Raw genomic sequence first — 17,641 nt, forward strand, 5'->3', positions numbered from 1 at the left:
GCTTGAAAAAATCAGGACTATAGGAAAGCATACTCTGCTCACCACTAAATAATAATAATAATAATAAATTAAACAGTTCTTCTCATTATAGCATTAATCTGGTAAATATGTTTCCTTCCTTCCTTCCTTCCTTCCTTCCTTCCTTCCTTCCTTCCTTCCTTCCCGAACTTTGTTTTTTCTTTCCCACTTACACTTTCATTTCCTGGTGACATTCCTTGGCTCGGATCCTGCTGTACAGCCACCTGTTACAAAGCAGAGGACAGGAGCCTCTGGGGAATGGGTCTGTCATATTTATCTGTTTGGCACTAAGTTAGGGTGGTGGGCAGGTGGTGTGCAACTCATCAGTGCATGAACACAAATGTTTTAGACAGGTAGCAATGTTACAACCATTTAAGGGCTGCAGATCCCATAAGAGATGGAAATTGGAAAGCTGAAACAGAACAACATGGCTACCAGAGGAACATAAATGAACACTTGACAGTGTAATTATACTCTGACAGTGTAATTATACTCAGCAGAGTGAGAGCAGAGCGGAGCGGAGCGGAGCGAAGAGGAGCGAAGAGGAGAGGAGCGAAGAGGAGCGAAGAGAAGAGGAGCGAAGAGGAGAGGAGAGGAGAGGAGAGGAGAGGAGAGGAGAGGAGAGGAGAGGAGAGGAGAGGAGAGGAGAGGAGAGGAGAGGAGAGGAGAGGAGAGGAGAGGAGAGGAGAGGAGAGGAGAGGAGAGGAGAGGAGAGGAGAGGAGAGGAGAGGAGAGGAGAGGAGAGGAGAGGAGAGGAGAGGAGAGGAGAGGAGAGGAGAGGAGAGGAGAGGAGAGGAGAGGAGAGGAGAGGAGAGGAGAGGAGAGGAGAGGAGAGGAGAGGAGAGGAGAGGAGAGGAGAGGAGAGGAGAGGAGAGGAGAGGAGAGGAGAGGAGAGGAGAGGAGAGGAGAGGAGAGGAGAGGAGAGGAGAGGAGAGGAGAGGAGAGGAGAGGAGAGGAGAGGAGAGGAGAGGAGAGGAGAGGAGAGGAGAGGAGAGGAGAGGAGAGGAGAGGAGAGGAGAGGAGAGGAGAGGAGAGGAGAGGAGAGGAGAGGAGAGGAGAGGAGAGGAGAGGAGAGGAGAGGAGAGGAGAGGAGAGGAGAGGAGAGGAGAGGAGAGGAGAGGAGAGGAGAGGAGAGGAGAGGAGAGGAGAGGAGAGGAGAGGAGAGGAGAGGAGAGGAGAGGAGAGGAGAGGAGAGGAGAGGAGAGGAGAGGAGAGGAGAGGAGAGGAGAGGAGAGGAGAGGAGAGGAGAGGAGAGGAGAGGAGAGGAGAGGAGAGGAGAGGAGAGGAGAGGAGAGGAGAGGAGAGGAGAGGAGAGGAGAGGAGAGGAGAGGAGAGAAGAGAAGAGAAGAGAAGAGAAGAGAAGAGAAGAGAAGAGAAGAGAAGAGAAGAGAAGAGAAGAGAAGAGAAGAGAAGAGAAGAGAAGAGAAGAGAAGAGAAGAGAAGAGAAGAGAAGAGAAGAGAAGAGAAGAGAAGAGAAGAGAAGAGAAGAGAATTGCTATCCTTAAGAATCAGGCTGTTTGTTTCAATCTTAATTGGAAAAACTGTTTTAGTTAGTATAAAGGAATGAAACAAAGAACAAAGCAAGATGATTTCCTTTTGTTTTCATTGGGTTTTTCTATAAGTCTTGAATTGTTACCATTCTGTATTATTGCACAATGTAATAATTATCAAATTAGCAGTTATAAATCCCAAACTTATCCCATATGGTGGGATGAAAGGATCGTGAAGGCACATGCATGCTAAAGACATTTTATCTGGAGGATTTTAAATTTGCAAGAGTATCTGGCAATTCATGTAAAACTGGCAACCTATGAGTAAATGAGAGTGAGTTTCTAAAGTAGAAAATTCACTATTTTCTGAAAGATTATGACACTTCAAAAATCTGCATATTTTCACATAGGAATTGTGTTCACAGCTCCTAGTAGAATACAAGAAAGCTTTGTGACTTCAAAATGTGCAGTTAAGATCTGCAAGCTGCAACACAAATTCAGGGTGGAAAATGAGGGGATGTTTTAAAAGGGCTTCAACTGCTCCTATGAAAGCATTTTTTATCTTTGTATTTGAGCAAAGCCCCTTTGATTTGTAAAGTGTTTAGCTTCAAATGTTTTGGGGACTCCAGAGGAATATATAGTTTCAAGTGAACTTTTTGAAATGCTGTGGCAAATAGTTCCTCTCCAACAAGAAAAATACCAGACATCAAAGTGATCCCAGGAGGAGAGAAAAATAGAAGTATTCAGTATATTTTAAATTGCTTTTCACAAACAAAATGTATTAAACTAGACATGATACCAGATTAGGAACTACTTCTCTACAGCTTCCAATGTGTAGCTCTACTGAAGTTAGTTTTTATCCTCAGAGACTTAGAAGTCTTTGCCTCTGGGTATTGGCAGCAGGATCCTGACAACATTTTCAGTTCCACGTGAAACCCATTGTATAGAAATTACTCTTATTCATACAGCTTCCAAGCCTGGTGTCTCTGGACAGGGTAGGCAAGCCCAGACTGGTCAGATGAAAATTAAGTACAAACACTATGTTATATAAAGAGGCACATCTGTGAAAGAAGTGGGGAAAGGAAAACTATTCAAGTGCAGCCTTGAAGGGAATTTACCTTGAAGAGATAGTTAATTGCTTAAGGCACGTGTGAATCAACTTACTGGGGCTGACTGAAGCAGCATTCTCAGAGACCACACCTTAAGCAGGTGCACAGGAACACAATGATGTTTTTAAATTTTGTAAACCATCGTGGTTCGGAGATCACACAACACATGCGTAAAAACAAATGCAGACTTATAGTGAGGTAGTACAAAAAGAAGCTATTCACGAGGTAATTCCTTTTATGCTTCCTAGATTATAGAAGTAACAGGATTTGAAGTCACACCCCTGGGCAGTTGATTAATAAACCAATGAATCATCAGCATAACAATGACAGTGAAAATTACATTGTAGACTGCTTGTTCTTGAAAGAAATACAGAAGCTCAGAGAAGCATGGATGTAAAAATTGAGTCCTCATGAGATTTCACAGTGTATATGGAGTGAAGCGGCAAGAAATAAAAGCAAGTTAAAAATACAAAATTGTATGGGATTCACTACAGAAAGGCTGAAATACTACAGAAGTATTGAACACTGCAGATGTGAACTCCTGTGATCAATTCTGTCAGGTTCAGGAGACAGGTCCAACAACATCAGCACTTGCAGCAAGCTGTTATCAGCATACATAAGCACATAACTGGCACTGTAACTTTGCAATGGATAGTCATCATGCTGGGCAAAGATCAAAACCCAAAAAAGAATTTCTCATTAAAGGTGTTATCTGGGAAGCAGCTTCATAACCAATTTGTCTTTGTCAGCATTTTTGAAAATCATGGTTGGAAGAAAAGTAGCAAATTGGATGTTGATGAAAGATTACTCCAAAACAGTCCTTTTACCACTAAACATCAGAGTTGAGAAGCAAGAGCTTTCCAATTTACAAAGACAGAAGCATAACTGGTTATAGGCAACACTCTGACATGAAGGCAGTGGTCAACACTAGCACTAGGTGGTTTTGGAGCAAGTTACCAGAATTCACTGGTTCTGGTCATGCTCTTCATAGACAGAAAACAGATATTGCTGTTTATAATGAACACACTGGTTGCAGACTGTGAGGCTCATGATCATATCTTACAGTAGCATGAAGGTGGAAAGGTACAAACAGATGATAAGCAAGAAAACTTTACTTGAGCAGGAGCCTGGCTTTCAATCTATCAGTACTATCAGGCACTTGCCCTACTTCTACTTCTCTAGTACTTCAGCATTTTCATGCCTGCTATAAATGTTATTTTTATTCTGTCAGACATATCACTCTTTTATACATCATTGCACTGGAGTACCTACTATGTACATGTTACTCTACATAGCTCTAATCCATTAGACAAGAACAACTACACATATATAGTCCAGTATTTATTCATACATACCTGTCCTCACCCATTACTGTAACCATCTAAGCTCAAAATTTTAACTTTTTTCTCACACTAATACTGCCACTAATACTGCTCCATGTGCAGGAAGAATATCTTTCCTCCCTCCAACAAGTTCAATGTGGCTAGCAGAACTGAAGGCTACAAAACCAACTCCCCCTTTTAACTTCCCTCAGTATGCAGGGATAAACTGTCCAACCTTTTTTGCTACAATTTTTAAAGCCTGTCTTGGGAGTTTAACTGCAAAACGTAATGTCATTACCTTCTTAAATAAATATTTATGCAATAGTTATTACTTGGCTTAAATTTGACTGAGCAGTTCTCATTTAGATAAGGATTCATTTTTTTTTTTTCCCAAGGTAAGTTAGGTCAAAACTCTATTCAGAATCGTATGAACCAGGTAATTTGAAATGAGATAGAAACTTCATTTAATGTGTTTATTTTTATCAGTGTTCATAAGCCAGGGGAAGCTAAGCCAGGGGAAGCTCTGCATGTATGCAAGAGTGTACAAGGTGGAATTAGGCTTGTTACACACCTGTTGTAAGTTTTACTCTACTTTTGATCTAATACTTATAGTTGGCACAATAAGAGCTGCTCCCAGTTTAATCATGTTATTCCCAGTAACAAAACAAAATCTGAAAGGATCTCCTTGAATTTTTATAACATACCCATTATTTTTCTCTGCCATTGAAGAGCCTTTCACATACACACATTATCTCACTATCAGTTACAGGGAAAATAACCACAGAGAGTATTATCTACAGACAGAGATATGAAACAAGCCAACAAATGATTAGTCAAAATGTACATGTATCTGTAAAAGAGAAAAGAATGGCATGAAGTTTTGAACAGGAAACTACTAGACAGTTTCTCAAACATGCACTTTCTCCTCTAACAAAAGTGTACATCACCTGACTGAAAAGCAATTTTTTCCCCACCAGCTTTTTTTCTGTTACTACCTGAAAAAAAAATCCAGACACAAACAACAACAATGAAATATTGTGTCTGTGTATAAATAGGTTGAAAAAAAATACTCTACCCATTATTCTATACAAACTTCTGGGATTTTTGTAGTGTACTGGAGCAGAACTAAAATAACAGTAATACGGTTGACTATAGGAATTAGCAAAATTAAAAAAAAAAAAAGATTTGGGTTTATGGCTCAGAAGAAATCTGACACAAAGATAGTGCATCATAAAAAAATTCCAAATTCGCTGAAGTCCAGTTGTTCTCAAAACTAGCAGGGAAGTAGAAAGAAATGCATGGTAGAAGACAGGAACGCCTGAGAAAAGTCATGACTGATTCAGTTTAAAATCATAGCAAATGTACACTCATGCTGCAAGAAAATGAATAGCGTGGAACACACCAGGTCAAGCTACTCTAACAAAGTGTCCTTCAAAAGAAAAACCACATTCTCAAAAGAAGAAGTTTTTATTATGTGTGTTTTATTGGTATCTGGTGTATGAGGAAAGTCTAAAAGACATATCTGGGAAATGCGTGTACTGAGTACACCTGGCATATGGCTTCAAAGGAGCAGTAGTTCAAGCTGTCCACCCTCTACGAAATTTTTAGTGAAGTTTTTTACTTGTGTAGTAACATTGTGCACTCAGCAAATAAGCTTTCTTTCATACCACAGAGGTGAAGTCCCACAAGAAAATCTGCTTCATACAGTGAAACATGGAAATGAGTTTCCTAGACAACAATCATGTGGAAAGATAGTTTTGAAATAATTCAGAATTAAGCCTTTCTACAGGTTAGGTGATGAGCACTCTCAACTATTGGTCAAGTATATTAAAATATATTAATTTCATCTTATTTTTCTCTTCATCATTATTTAGATAGGTTTATGTATTGTTGTTCATATATTTTCTTTAAAGCCATCATTTGTTTAATTTTCCAGATGTTTGCTAGATAAAAAACAACTTGTAGACTGTTTACTACCTGGTAGGTTGTACAGGATATCAAACAAGAAAAAGGGTAAAAGTTTATTTTATTCTTTACTTAGTATAAACAGGGCCTGTGTTATTTCCCTAAATTACAAATCTGTGTCTTTACTTCATGATTATTTAAGCATTTGAACTTTCTTTGGGGAAAATGGCCATACGTACAAGTCCAAACCTACGCAAACAAGACAAACCCATAGACATATTGAAGAATTTACCTAGTATCTTCTGCTCTAGAAGCTAACAGTTCCTCATTGCTACCTTCGTATTTCTGTTTAGCTCACACAAATAATTCAACTTCTAAAGAGATAGCCATTAACAACTTTTGGTTAAGTCTGGTGGTTTCACCTTGCTATGCAGCTGTTCTCCACCATGAACTCTCTCTCACTCCCACTCCTCATAGAGAAAAGAAGAGAAAATATGATTGAAAGGACTCAAGGGTTGAGATTAGGACAGGGAGATAATTCAACAATTATCGTCACGGGTAAAACAGACTCAGCATAGGGAGATTAACACAATTTATTGCCTATTAGAATCATAGAATCATCGAATCATAAAGGTTGGAAAAGACCTCCAAGACCATCTGGTCCAGCCGTCCCCCTATCACCACTGTCACCCACTAAACAATGTCCCTAAGCACCATATCCAACCTTTCCTTGAACACCCCCCGGGACGGTGACTCCACCACCTCCCTGGGAAACACATTCCAATGCCTCAATACTTTTTCTGAGAAGAAATTTCTCCTAATTTCCAACCTAAACCTCCCAGACTAGAACAGTAAGACAACCTAAAAACACCCATCCACCCTCTCCTACCTCCTCTCCTACTTCCTCTCCCCCAAGTGGCACAGGAGAACAGAGAATGGGGGTTGTGGTCAGTCTATAGCACTTCGTCTCTGCCACTCCTTGTCGGTCACTCTCTTTCCCTGCTCCACACTGGGTCCCTCCCACGGGATGCCGTCCTTCCCAAACTGATCCTGCGGGGGCTGCCCACAGGCAGCAGCTCTCCAAGAATTGCTCCCACACGGCTCCGTACCATGGGGTCCATCCCCCAGGAGCAAACTGCTCCAGCACGGGTCCCCCACGGGCGGCAGCTCCCCCCAGACCCCCTGCTCCTGCGTGGGCTCCTCTCCACGGGCTGCAGCTCCGGCCCGGGGCCTGCTCCTGCGGGGGCTCTCCATGGGCCGCAGCCTCCTCCAGGCCACATCCACCTGCTCCACCGGGGGCTCCTCCACGGGCTGCAGCGTGGAGATCTGCTCCGTGTGGGACCCGTGGGCTGCAGGGGGACAGCCTGCTCCACCAGGGGCCTCTCCACAGGCCGCAGGGGAACTTTTGCTCCGGTGCTTGGAGCACCTCCTGCCCTCCTTCTTCAATGACCTTGGTGTCTGCTGTTTCTTACTTCTCTCTCACACATCTGCTGTTGCACAGCACTTTTTTTCTTTTCTTAAATTTGCTCTCACAGAGAGCTTATTGGCTTGGCCCTGGACAGCAGCAGGTCACTTTGAAGCTGACTGAAACTGGCTCTTATCCAACATGGGGCAGCTTCTGGACTCCTCAGAGATGCCGCCCCTATAGGCCCCTGCTACCAAAATTTTGCCACATAAACCCAATACACCAATATTATCTGTATTTAATGCATTCCATGGTTTTCTTTGTTTCCCTTTAGCTTTTAGTGGGATCTCTCTCCATTTCATGTAAGCATAGTTCCTTTTTTATTTTTCCAGAATAAAATATATTATGGTAGTGTGTATCTGTTAACAAGCTATACCAATGCCCAGGTGTTGGGACCAAGTCAACAGGATGATGAGCTTAGGCACTAAAAATTATTGTGGAAAAACATACTTGAGGCCTACTATGTTCCTCTTGACTGTGTCTAAACACTGTCTGAAAATTGTGTCCTGCTTGTATATGTTGGTAATGGCACTTCCTTTGTCAGGAAGTGACCTTATACAACTTCCTCCCATGTGTTTTTTCATTTCATAAGTGCATTTTTTCACTTCACAAAAACCTATAAGAAGCCTAAGTGATTTTTTTTTTTCTTTTTTGTTCCCTTCCAAGGTAATTTCTGGAAGATTCGGAGTAGTCAAACACAGCTGAGGATAATTCTCTGTCTAAACAGATCCATCATTTTAGTCAGTTTTGTTTGCTTGTTTTTTTTTTGTTTTTTTTTTAAATCACGATCATTCTTGACTATGCCACTAGCTAAGATGGAAGTAGATATTTAGTTTCAAATGTATGATTTCATCTGAGACAACCAAGCCTTCATGATTCTAAATCTACATGGATGAGATATACTGGTTTTCAATAATGGCTTCAAAGACCATTCAAAAGGTTTTTGGTATTTGTATAGAACTTCTGGGCACTTCATATCATTTGTATGGTATATCCCAACTCCTGCAGATCCACACAGCAAGCTTCCTGGAAGCATTTGTCCACTGTTTGTAAACAGCCACGATCTATTCTGTTTGCAAATTGCTTTCTGTAAAATAAGAATCTTCAACAGCAACCTCCACAATAAATATTTTCAGAAACACTTCAGTGTGTTTACATGGAATATGTGAGTGCAGAAGACTGTTTTCATTTAGCAGCCACCACCACAGATTTAAGCAGGGCAATGAAGTTCATTACAAGTCAGTGTGTTCACTGTTAACATGTCTATAGCAACTTCAGCTAGGAAGCAGCTTGATAATAAAGTTTTATTTCTAAGCTCCCTTGACTGGAATTCCATTTAAAGATTGTGTTTTATTATATCTAATTCTTGTCAACTCTCCTGCCATTCCTGCTCTCATACAAAAAGGAGAATGACAGCTTTGCAAATAACAAATGACTAGACCTAGACTTTTACTGAATATTTTAAATACAAAGTGGTAATAAATACTTGTATTTCTTACAGAACTCTGCTGAAAACATAATTACATTGGGAAGGCTTAGTCAATACAAAGACTTCCTCTACTGTAAATTAAGAAACCTTCTCCTTTTGATAACACTGTAGCATGGGGACAGTAGTATGGGGCTCTTGCTTTCTAGAAGTCAGCTGAGTGTACAAAGAAGAATTTGGCAAATTAAAACAGGATGAAAAAATGTAGACCTTGTTAACTCTGTGACACATCTGATGGCCTAAAAGGGTTAATGAAATCCATGAAGCTGCTAGGCTTCCTGCAGTCAGGTAGTAGCAGTCTGTTAATATTTTATTAACTGATCTTTGCAATGTGTGTGAAGAGTTTTGTGTCATATAAAATGTTGAGCCAGTCATTACCACTTGATAAGGAAAATGTGTAAATCTGTGGTCTTTCTGGGGACATTTTTGTATGCAGTTTCTTTGTAAATGCCACAAGTATATTTTTGTTTCTTTTTAATAGTTTTGAGCTTTTCTTCTCATGTGTCCAGATATAGCTGCTAGGAAGATTCACTTTCACAACTGTCTCAAAACACTTGCAATCCCACTGCAAAGGTACTTAATCATGAGGCACCCAATGATTTTGGTGGGGTTTAGCTGCATTGTTCCTTCTAATAGGTACATTCACATCAATGCATAAATTCAGAAATAACACCTCTCTTTACACTTCCTGTAAATGTAGTGTGTTTTTTTTCCCAGAAAAAAAATAATAATTGAACAAAAATATCCCAGATGCATGGACAGAAGGCAATACTCATAAGTCAGCATCAGAGAGGCATGTGTTAACAGAGGGATTTGGCATGAGCTGGAAGGAAGCAGAGTTGTGCTGCTTATTCAACTAGAAAAGGTATGTGAGGAAAATAAACTGCTAATCTCAACATGAATGCAAAGTATATGAAGGGCTGGGGAATGCATTTAGTGATAACTTGGTTGGTGTAGGTGAGGAAATGATAATGCAAACTTCAAAGTAAATTGGATGGGCTTGTCAAAGCCAAACCAGACCAAATGTTGCCATGGTTATTGAATCACCCAAATAAAGAGAACATCGCTCACTCTAAAGTACAAAGGCTCAGGATGTCTTTGTGGTCCCTCACAGAAGCTGTGGGTAGAGATGAACATTCAGATTTGCTGCCTGCTATTATTAGGGAATGCAAATCAGACAACGAAAATGAAAGTCTAGGGGTGACAAAGTACCTTAGGAACGACCTTTCCTGGTTGTTTCCAAAAAAGTTCTCCTGGGAGTTCAGACTGATTTATTTATCATTGCCTATTTTGCATAATGGCTTCAGATTTTATTGATCTTCAGTTATTTTTCAATATTATGTGCTTCATTAGTCCAGGCAGCCAATGCACAGAGCCACAGGCCTATAAATAAGCCTCAAGTGCCAATGCAAACCTATATGCATGGTAAAGAATCTGTACTTTGTTTTTTAACAACAGACAAAGTCCAGTGTACTCAGTTTTAATACATCTGTGGAAAGATTTTGATGGATTATTGCACAGAATAAAATTGTATAGGGTACATTTATTATGTTTTTTAAAGTTTTTTCTTCCTTATTTTAAATAATATAATGAGAATAAGCTTCAGTGCTATTTTGAATTAAGGAAATTATTTTTCTGTGTGTTACATCTACAGACGTGGCTTTAATCAGAATCCTTACACTACTACTAATGAATCTGGAGTTGAGAGAGAGAGAAAAAAAAAAGGGGGGGGGGGAGAGGGAGAGGGAGAGAGGGAGGAAGGGAGGGAGGATGGGAGGCAGAGAGGGAGAGAAGGAGAGAAGGAGAGAGGAAAGAAAACCAATACCATGACCTAGAAAGTTTCTGGCTCTTGGGGGAAAAATAGTGCCTATGAAGATGAGGAACCAGCTTGAACGATTTAGTGGCAAGAGAAGCAAGGGCAAAGAAAGTTACATTAAAACAGAGATGCAATCTCTGGTGGGTCATTTGAATTTCATTTGCAGAGTAATTTTCATGCCATTTAGCCATTGCCATAGCAGGAATAAAGAAGACTAAACACATTAAAATGACAAAATCATACAAGGGGGATTGCGGCACGTGGTCATTATGTTTGATAAAATTCAATGATATGGAAGGCTGAGTTAGTGCCATACCAAGGACTTTGAGTATTTACAGAAAAATATGGTATGCAACAGGAGAAAGGTCTGTAGCATACTCATTCAGGGTTCATGGTATATTGAGAATCTGTCGGGCATGAAAGTGAAAGGGTTTCTGGCCTCAGAAAAAAATCTAAAAGAAAAATACAAGCAACAGCAAAACATTCCAACCTGTTAATGAGATTTGCAGTTGACCTTTATTACAGTGGCTCTATTTATTTCAAATGCTTTAAGGAAACATAGGATATTTTGTATGATTAATTATGTGCTGCAGGATCCATTAACAATTAATTAGTGGATTTAAGGCTTCAGAAAATAGGATTTTATCTAAAGTTTCCATCTCACATGAAATTTTGATAAGTCTTTCAGAGCAGAAAATGAGCCTCTGACATGTAACCAACTAGCTAATGTAGGCAAAGAAATGATAAGAGGCTTTCTTTCAGATAACAGTGTTCAGAGAAAAAAGAAATGCAATAGGAAAACTTGGCCTGCAGTAGGCTGTATCCGTTTCCCTAGGTCAAATAGACTTCATATTCCACAGCAGGATTAAACCAAGATTAGAGCAGACGGTAAAATCACTGTTTGCCCTCCCTTGGGTTTTCCAGCATTTAAGAACAGTGTTAAATTTGAGGTCACGTTATGCATGATACGCTGCTGGTGTTTGCTGTTACAGGACACTTTGAATAACTTCCCTTCCCAACAAGATAAGCAACTCCACAGCTCAGCGTAAGTTGAATCCTGGACACTGGCCTGGGCTCAAGCAGCCGGGCAGGAGGAGTCCTGGGCTAGGGCTGCTGGTCAAGGTGGCTGCTCTTAATATACCTTAAGAATGAAGAATTAGCCTACCATCTAGCAGTGAAAATATTTAATAAACTCAACTGGGAGGGAAGGGGGGGGGCGGGAACACAAAGAGAGAGCACTACAGTACGTGTTCTTTTGTTTGACTTTACTGTAAAATTTTACTAGGACATAATTCCCAATTCATATACATTAGTAGTAGCATTTTTCTAGAATAAGTATGTAAAATTCAGTCATTTTATTTTTATCCATATGTATGTTCAAGCTGTTACTTTATGAGGCAATGTGATCCACTATTGCATACAGGCAGTCATATGTGAAAATATGTTGTTTTTTTATTGTATTGAGTCTTGGAAATTTGGATTATGCAGACCAAAGTTCATTTTATCTTGCCTTAACAGTTAGTGAATATGATGTAGAAACATAAAATCATAGATTTATAGAGTTCAAACTTGGAAAGGACTATTATGATTATCTCATTTAACATTTTGTACCTTATAGGACAAAGTTTGTACAGCAAAATGAGCGTGAAGCCCATATAATCATGCTTACTTAAAAGAATGTCACCTAAGGAAGATCTCTCTGTGGTTTAAATGCTTCAAGCAATAGAAAGAGTCCACCAAATCCATTGTAATGTTTTTGCCATAACTAATTATATTCACTGGCAAAAATGACCACCTTATTTCTGATTTGAGTATATAAATATGCAACTTCTAAGTATTCCCTGTTTTATTTTTGCTAGACAAAAAAAAAAAATACAGTTTGTTATCATACTAATTACATACAGAATTTTGCAATTGGATTCTCAAGGTATGTGGTCAATAATGTCAGGCAAAATGAAAAAAAATATATATTTTTTTCCAAACAATATATACATGACTATCACTTGATACAATGAGCTACACAGTAACCCAACATCTGAATCATCAAATCTATCCATCACTTAGGCGTGCACTCGGGTTGTAAAGTGATCATCACAAAACCAGCTTTGATTTTCTTGAGAACTGATTCTCAGCTTCCTTGTGTAAGTATATTTATGCAATGTAAATGTAGAAAATAATTATATTTGTGTTTCCCACTCATAGAAGGAGGATGCTTACTTCTCCCCTGTCCCCAGCCTGTGGACTCTTTATAGATGTGTACATGCTACACACAAACAACTTGGAGGATCAGACACTTCAAAAGCCAATGCCAATGCTTTGATTACTTTCAGAAACTTATCGATGTGAAAGAAATGAAGTTTTTAAATGCAAAAATAAATGTATATGCCAGTTGTTTCATTTGATGATTACTTTATACATTTATGAGTGGCTTAGGTACGATACAACAAATAACCACTGAAGGTAGTGACTGGTGGATACTTGGCTGGTATAGAGCCAGATGCCAGTCTGAGCCAGACTTCTTGACCATAATTTAATTCTAATAAAGCATTTCCAGTAATTACTCTGTCAGTGTACTTGTTGCTATTAATATTTTCAGCCTGAAAACTAAGTTTGTCTATTCCATCGATGACCAGATAGCCAGAGGCACGGGGACTAAATGATTCAATGGTATATTCAAAAACATACACCCCAAGATATGGAACATGGAACTTCCCACTTGCTGGGGCAAATGAAGCTCCGTAGTTGACATCCAGATTGTTAAATCTGATGGGTCCTGGAGTTGTCATCCCATATGTATGAGAGGCAAAAAAAGCTACCATAGGTGCATATCTGTATGATCCTTTTGAAAAATCTGGAAAGGAATAAAGAACAATTTCAAGTAACATCCCTGGCATTTCCCTCTCATTCTTCCTGTTATATTGTAGACAGACAACTTGGATTAGTGAGAAGATCAGAAAAAGTTTTTCTGAAGTCACATAACTGAGTAATTTGAGCAACTAAAACACTATTTCTACATAAGCACGCAGTTTTTCTATATTGTACAGAAAAGCATTTTTCTTCAAAATTAGTGCTACGTGTATCCACAAAAGAAGAAATTTAGAAAAAGCAAGGTACCTCTGTGATGGACTACACTAAGTTAACATGAAAAGAGGTGCTATTTTTCTTTTCTTTCTTCTTTTCCCCTCTCTTCCCCCAACTTATTCTCCACCCCAGGATATCTTTCATTGTTCATCTGTGTGTGCTGAAGCCAAGAATTTTCTCCACAAATCTTAGACAAATAGTGGAGAGGTTTAGTACTCCTGACATTAAATGAGGGAGTAAAAGTGTATGTGTTTCTCTTCCAGCTGAGCATGCACACTGTGATTCCCTGCCACTGTAAAAATGATTTTATTCACTATTCATATGCTGTCGTGAATGAGAATCAGCCAAATGGCTGCTGAAAGCTGCATTAAATTCTCATTCCATGCAGCCTGGATGTAAATTATTTATTTGTTTTCTGGGCTGAATAAGCACAGTTTGCACTTTTCTTCTTTGAAATATCTTTCAAGGGATGTATGGTTTGCTACTGAAAATCAGGGGTATGCCTAAAAGGACTCCTCCAGGCTATAGTCCCATATATTATGGTAGCTAGTGGTATTTATAGGGCGTTTTGTGCAGTGTTGAAACTAGTATTCCCAAGTGATGAGATTTCACCTCCCCCCTTGAATTCCATGATGTCATGTTCAACTACATCTATTGCATACCCTCCTTCAGCAGCCTTCTGCACAAGTCAGCAGGGAGTTTTCCAGCTATTATGGCTGGTCCCAGCCCAATTTAATCCTATTGTCTGGTCATATTAAAGAAAGAGATCAAGAGTCACCCACAGGAATTGATGTCTTCAGCACCAAAACACAGGACATTACTTCTTGAGTTGGTACTCATTAAAGTGAAATGTGAGACCTTTGACCAGCAAATGCTCTCTAACTAGACCTTGGGGCAAATGCCCGTGCTGCTAGCATATTGCACTACTAAATTCTTTACTTGCCAACACTCAGAGAATTGTCGTTCACCAGCTTCGTACTGCAGTTGACTCCTCCAAAGGGGTGGCGACAAGCACAAATAAAATTCTCTCTGTCATTGATACAGGTTCCTCCATTCTGGCATGGGGAGCTGACACAAGCTGAATACTGCCCTATAATAGAGAGGGAGGGAAACCAACAACCTTAAGTTTCAATGGCATGTACATACCCAAACAGTCGTTACAGTGATATTGCCCAAATTTTCAATATTTTGGATTTTGGATGGTCTCTTCATCAATTCATAAAGCTGGTGGCATTTCTACTGAGGTTCTGTGGGAAGGCTAACTTCAGATCCTGTCCAGGTTGTTCAGCATCTCTGCTAATTCAGCCTGCCTCTTTGCCTGAACATAGCATATCCTGAGCTAGTCCCCAAATTATTCAGAAATATCTATAAAAGCTTAGTTCTGCTTGTCTCTGGGGGTCAGATACATGTAATAAGATGAAAGATATTACAAATCTACCTTCTTTGGAGCATCTTGCATGCCACACATGAGAAGCATTAAAAGACTGAGATATCTGAACAGCTGTGATTGTATAGTCCAAGAGAGTCCTGTCAAGAAATAGCAACCTTTCCTTGCTCATTTCTCCTCATTCCTTCCTCCTTAAATTTAATGACCTCCCTCCTTGTAATAAAAGTTTAAAGCCAGCAAAGCCTGGTTACAGCCGAGCATTAGGAAATGTTCCTTCTGCTGTTCCTAACACAAGTCTTTCTATAACAATTTAAGGCAGGGTGGACCTACAGATGGTCCTCGGGACAGGTTCAGTTTGGAAGATATTCATTTCCATAAGGAGGTGGAGGTGCTGAGAATCCACCCCTCCTGACACAGAGACTTGCAGTCTATCCAGCATCAACTGTCAGTTGACTTTCTCTGCTGACTATCACACAGCTGGCTCAGTCCTCATCCTCTCTTACTGTATTGTAGCTCTTAGACACTGCAGCAAAACAAGACACAGTGAAAATCAGGCAGTCTGTGATCGTGTGATTAAAGAAGTAGGCTGGGTAAGCTTATTAATGGGAATGTGCTGAGAGGTTTGGAGCTGACTGCAGGAGCCCCTCAGAAACAAACAGCAAAACTTGGAGAGGCAATGCTGACATATCCAATTTTATTTCCTTCTTTTGGTAAGACAAAGGAAATGAGTATTTTTTTCTGTTGCTTCAAGCAAATCTGTGTCTTGATTTGGTTTCACTAGTGCAAGCACAGAAGGTTGTTCTCAAAGGGCAGATTCAATTCATCGTTGGGCATAGCAAAACACAGATTTTGTACTTCTGGTAGTGAGGATAGGCTGTCCTGTCTATGACATTATTCATCCAAATGTGTCACAACCACTGGGGGTGAGCCAGCTACTGGAGATGAAAGATCTTAAAAGTTATCTAAACCACTTCCAGTACTGGTTCTTTGTCCATAAATAAACTCAGTTCCAGAATATCCACCAAAATTGCTGTAAAAAATGTATATTGCAAGCAATAAAAATTATACCAACCAGGTGATTTTGCAGAGCATCTTCACTGGGGGTGTCCTTACCTCTCTTTCTATGTATGTGCTGGCCAAATCATGCGCAACTGATATGGAGAAATCTGTAATTCCAGTGCTTCTGAGCTCTGAGGCAGTAATTACTGTGTGCAATTATATAATGTTTTGTCATAGCAGTTTGGAGGAACAATATTCAGGCTATGTTAAAAATTAAACATCACTATGAAAAATTTGGAACACAAAGTATTCCCAAACCATACATTTTTCTTTTCCTTTGCTTTGGTCAAATAAAAGTCAGATGTTTTAGAAAATGAAACTTTTCTTTGCCAGCAACTACCAGTAGAGCTGTGGAAAGAGAACTCCATATAGTCATGTGATAAATCTAGATTGTTAGGTGGGAACTGAAAAATCCTTTCATGAAAGGGTTTACTTATTGCCAAGGAAGTATTAAACTGGATCTTCACATAGGTATCCCAGTAATGCCCACAGTTAGCTAAGATTCCTAACGAACTGTTTCACAGAATGCTGCATTAAGGCAACTAAATTCCATGGGAAATTTTAGTTCAGAGTGTAGAATGCTAAAGCACACTGTACTGTGCCACTTGAACTTGCACTAATGAACCATATAGGCCTAAAAACACAACAGTAATTTTTTTTTCACAGAAAATGATGTTCACCCTATAATGCCTAAAATAAAGTAATTCAGGTCTGTCATGACGGAGGTCACAGCACAGGCAACTGGACATGAGGAAAATATGTTTTTCTTCCTAGATTATAGTTTTGCTGCAAATTTAATTAAAGTTATTTTTCATTCATATTTGCCAAGTGTCCACAATGGTTTAGAAGTTGTGTGAAAGGAAAGCAGGAAAGGAAGGAAAACAGCTGATTGTGTCAACTGTATCATATTCCCAAAATACCATAGAATGCTTTGTGTAGGAACACAGCAGATTCTCTGCTAATTGTCCTCTGCTTATCATAAACAAGTATATCCAAGAAACAGGAAAAAGATCACACAAAAGGAAATGATAATGAGATTGAGACCAATGTTTTAACAGTCTGCAGAGGGATGATTTTGCCTGAATTTAACCTTGGAGTTAAACCAAATTCAGACATAGCTTTACTTTTGTAAATTAACCCTCATAGAGCAGCATTGCTGGGGCTTATGCTTTACTTTCTGCAAGCTAGGAGAATCTGTGAAGACTCGAGTCAAATAAGGAGTTTTAGAGTAAGAGGCCAATGCCCTAGACCACCAAGGAATAAGCAATCTATATGTAACATCTGTGTGTTTTACAACAGCATATTTTTGCTGTCACTTCCGGCTGATGCTGCTCATCTCCCCTGCATTTTGTTTTTGTTCCTTGCTGAAGGGCACCCTGGAACACTGTGTCCATGTGACATATATTCTACTTGGGGTAAAGATGCCAAAAGTTTCAGATTAGGAAAAGATTTCTTACTATTGTACACATCCTACTTTTAATTAATCTTTCACAACTTAGTGGT

General features: G+C 39.5%; 1 protein-coding gene across 2 annotated transcripts in view; it reads right to left on the reverse strand.

Moving 5' to 3' along the window:
- Positions 1-1,300: 1,300 nt before the first annotated feature.
- The window catches only part of MMRN1 (multimerin 1), a 52,648-nt gene continuing 36,307 nt past the window's right edge, over positions 1,301-17,641 (reverse strand). Inside the window, exons 7-8 of one of the 2 annotated variants that reach the window (XM_080589526.1) lie at positions 14,632-14,782; positions 1,301-13,462 (exon numbers count right to left, since the gene is read on the reverse strand). In XM_080589526.1, the coding sequence (XP_080445652.1) occupies positions 13,369-13,462; positions 14,632-14,782 (245 nt within the window). In that variant the 3' untranslated portion in view covers positions 1,301-13,368. The remainder of the gene's footprint in view (positions 13,463-14,631; positions 14,783-17,641) is intronic. The other variant, XM_080589525.1, reaches the window with a different exon arrangement.

This window comes from Anser brachyrhynchus, assembly GCF_964034855.1.
Source record: "Anser brachyrhynchus genome assembly, chromosome: 4".
Classification (NCBI taxonomy): Eukaryota; Metazoa; Chordata; class Aves; order Anseriformes; family Anatidae; genus Anser; species Anser brachyrhynchus.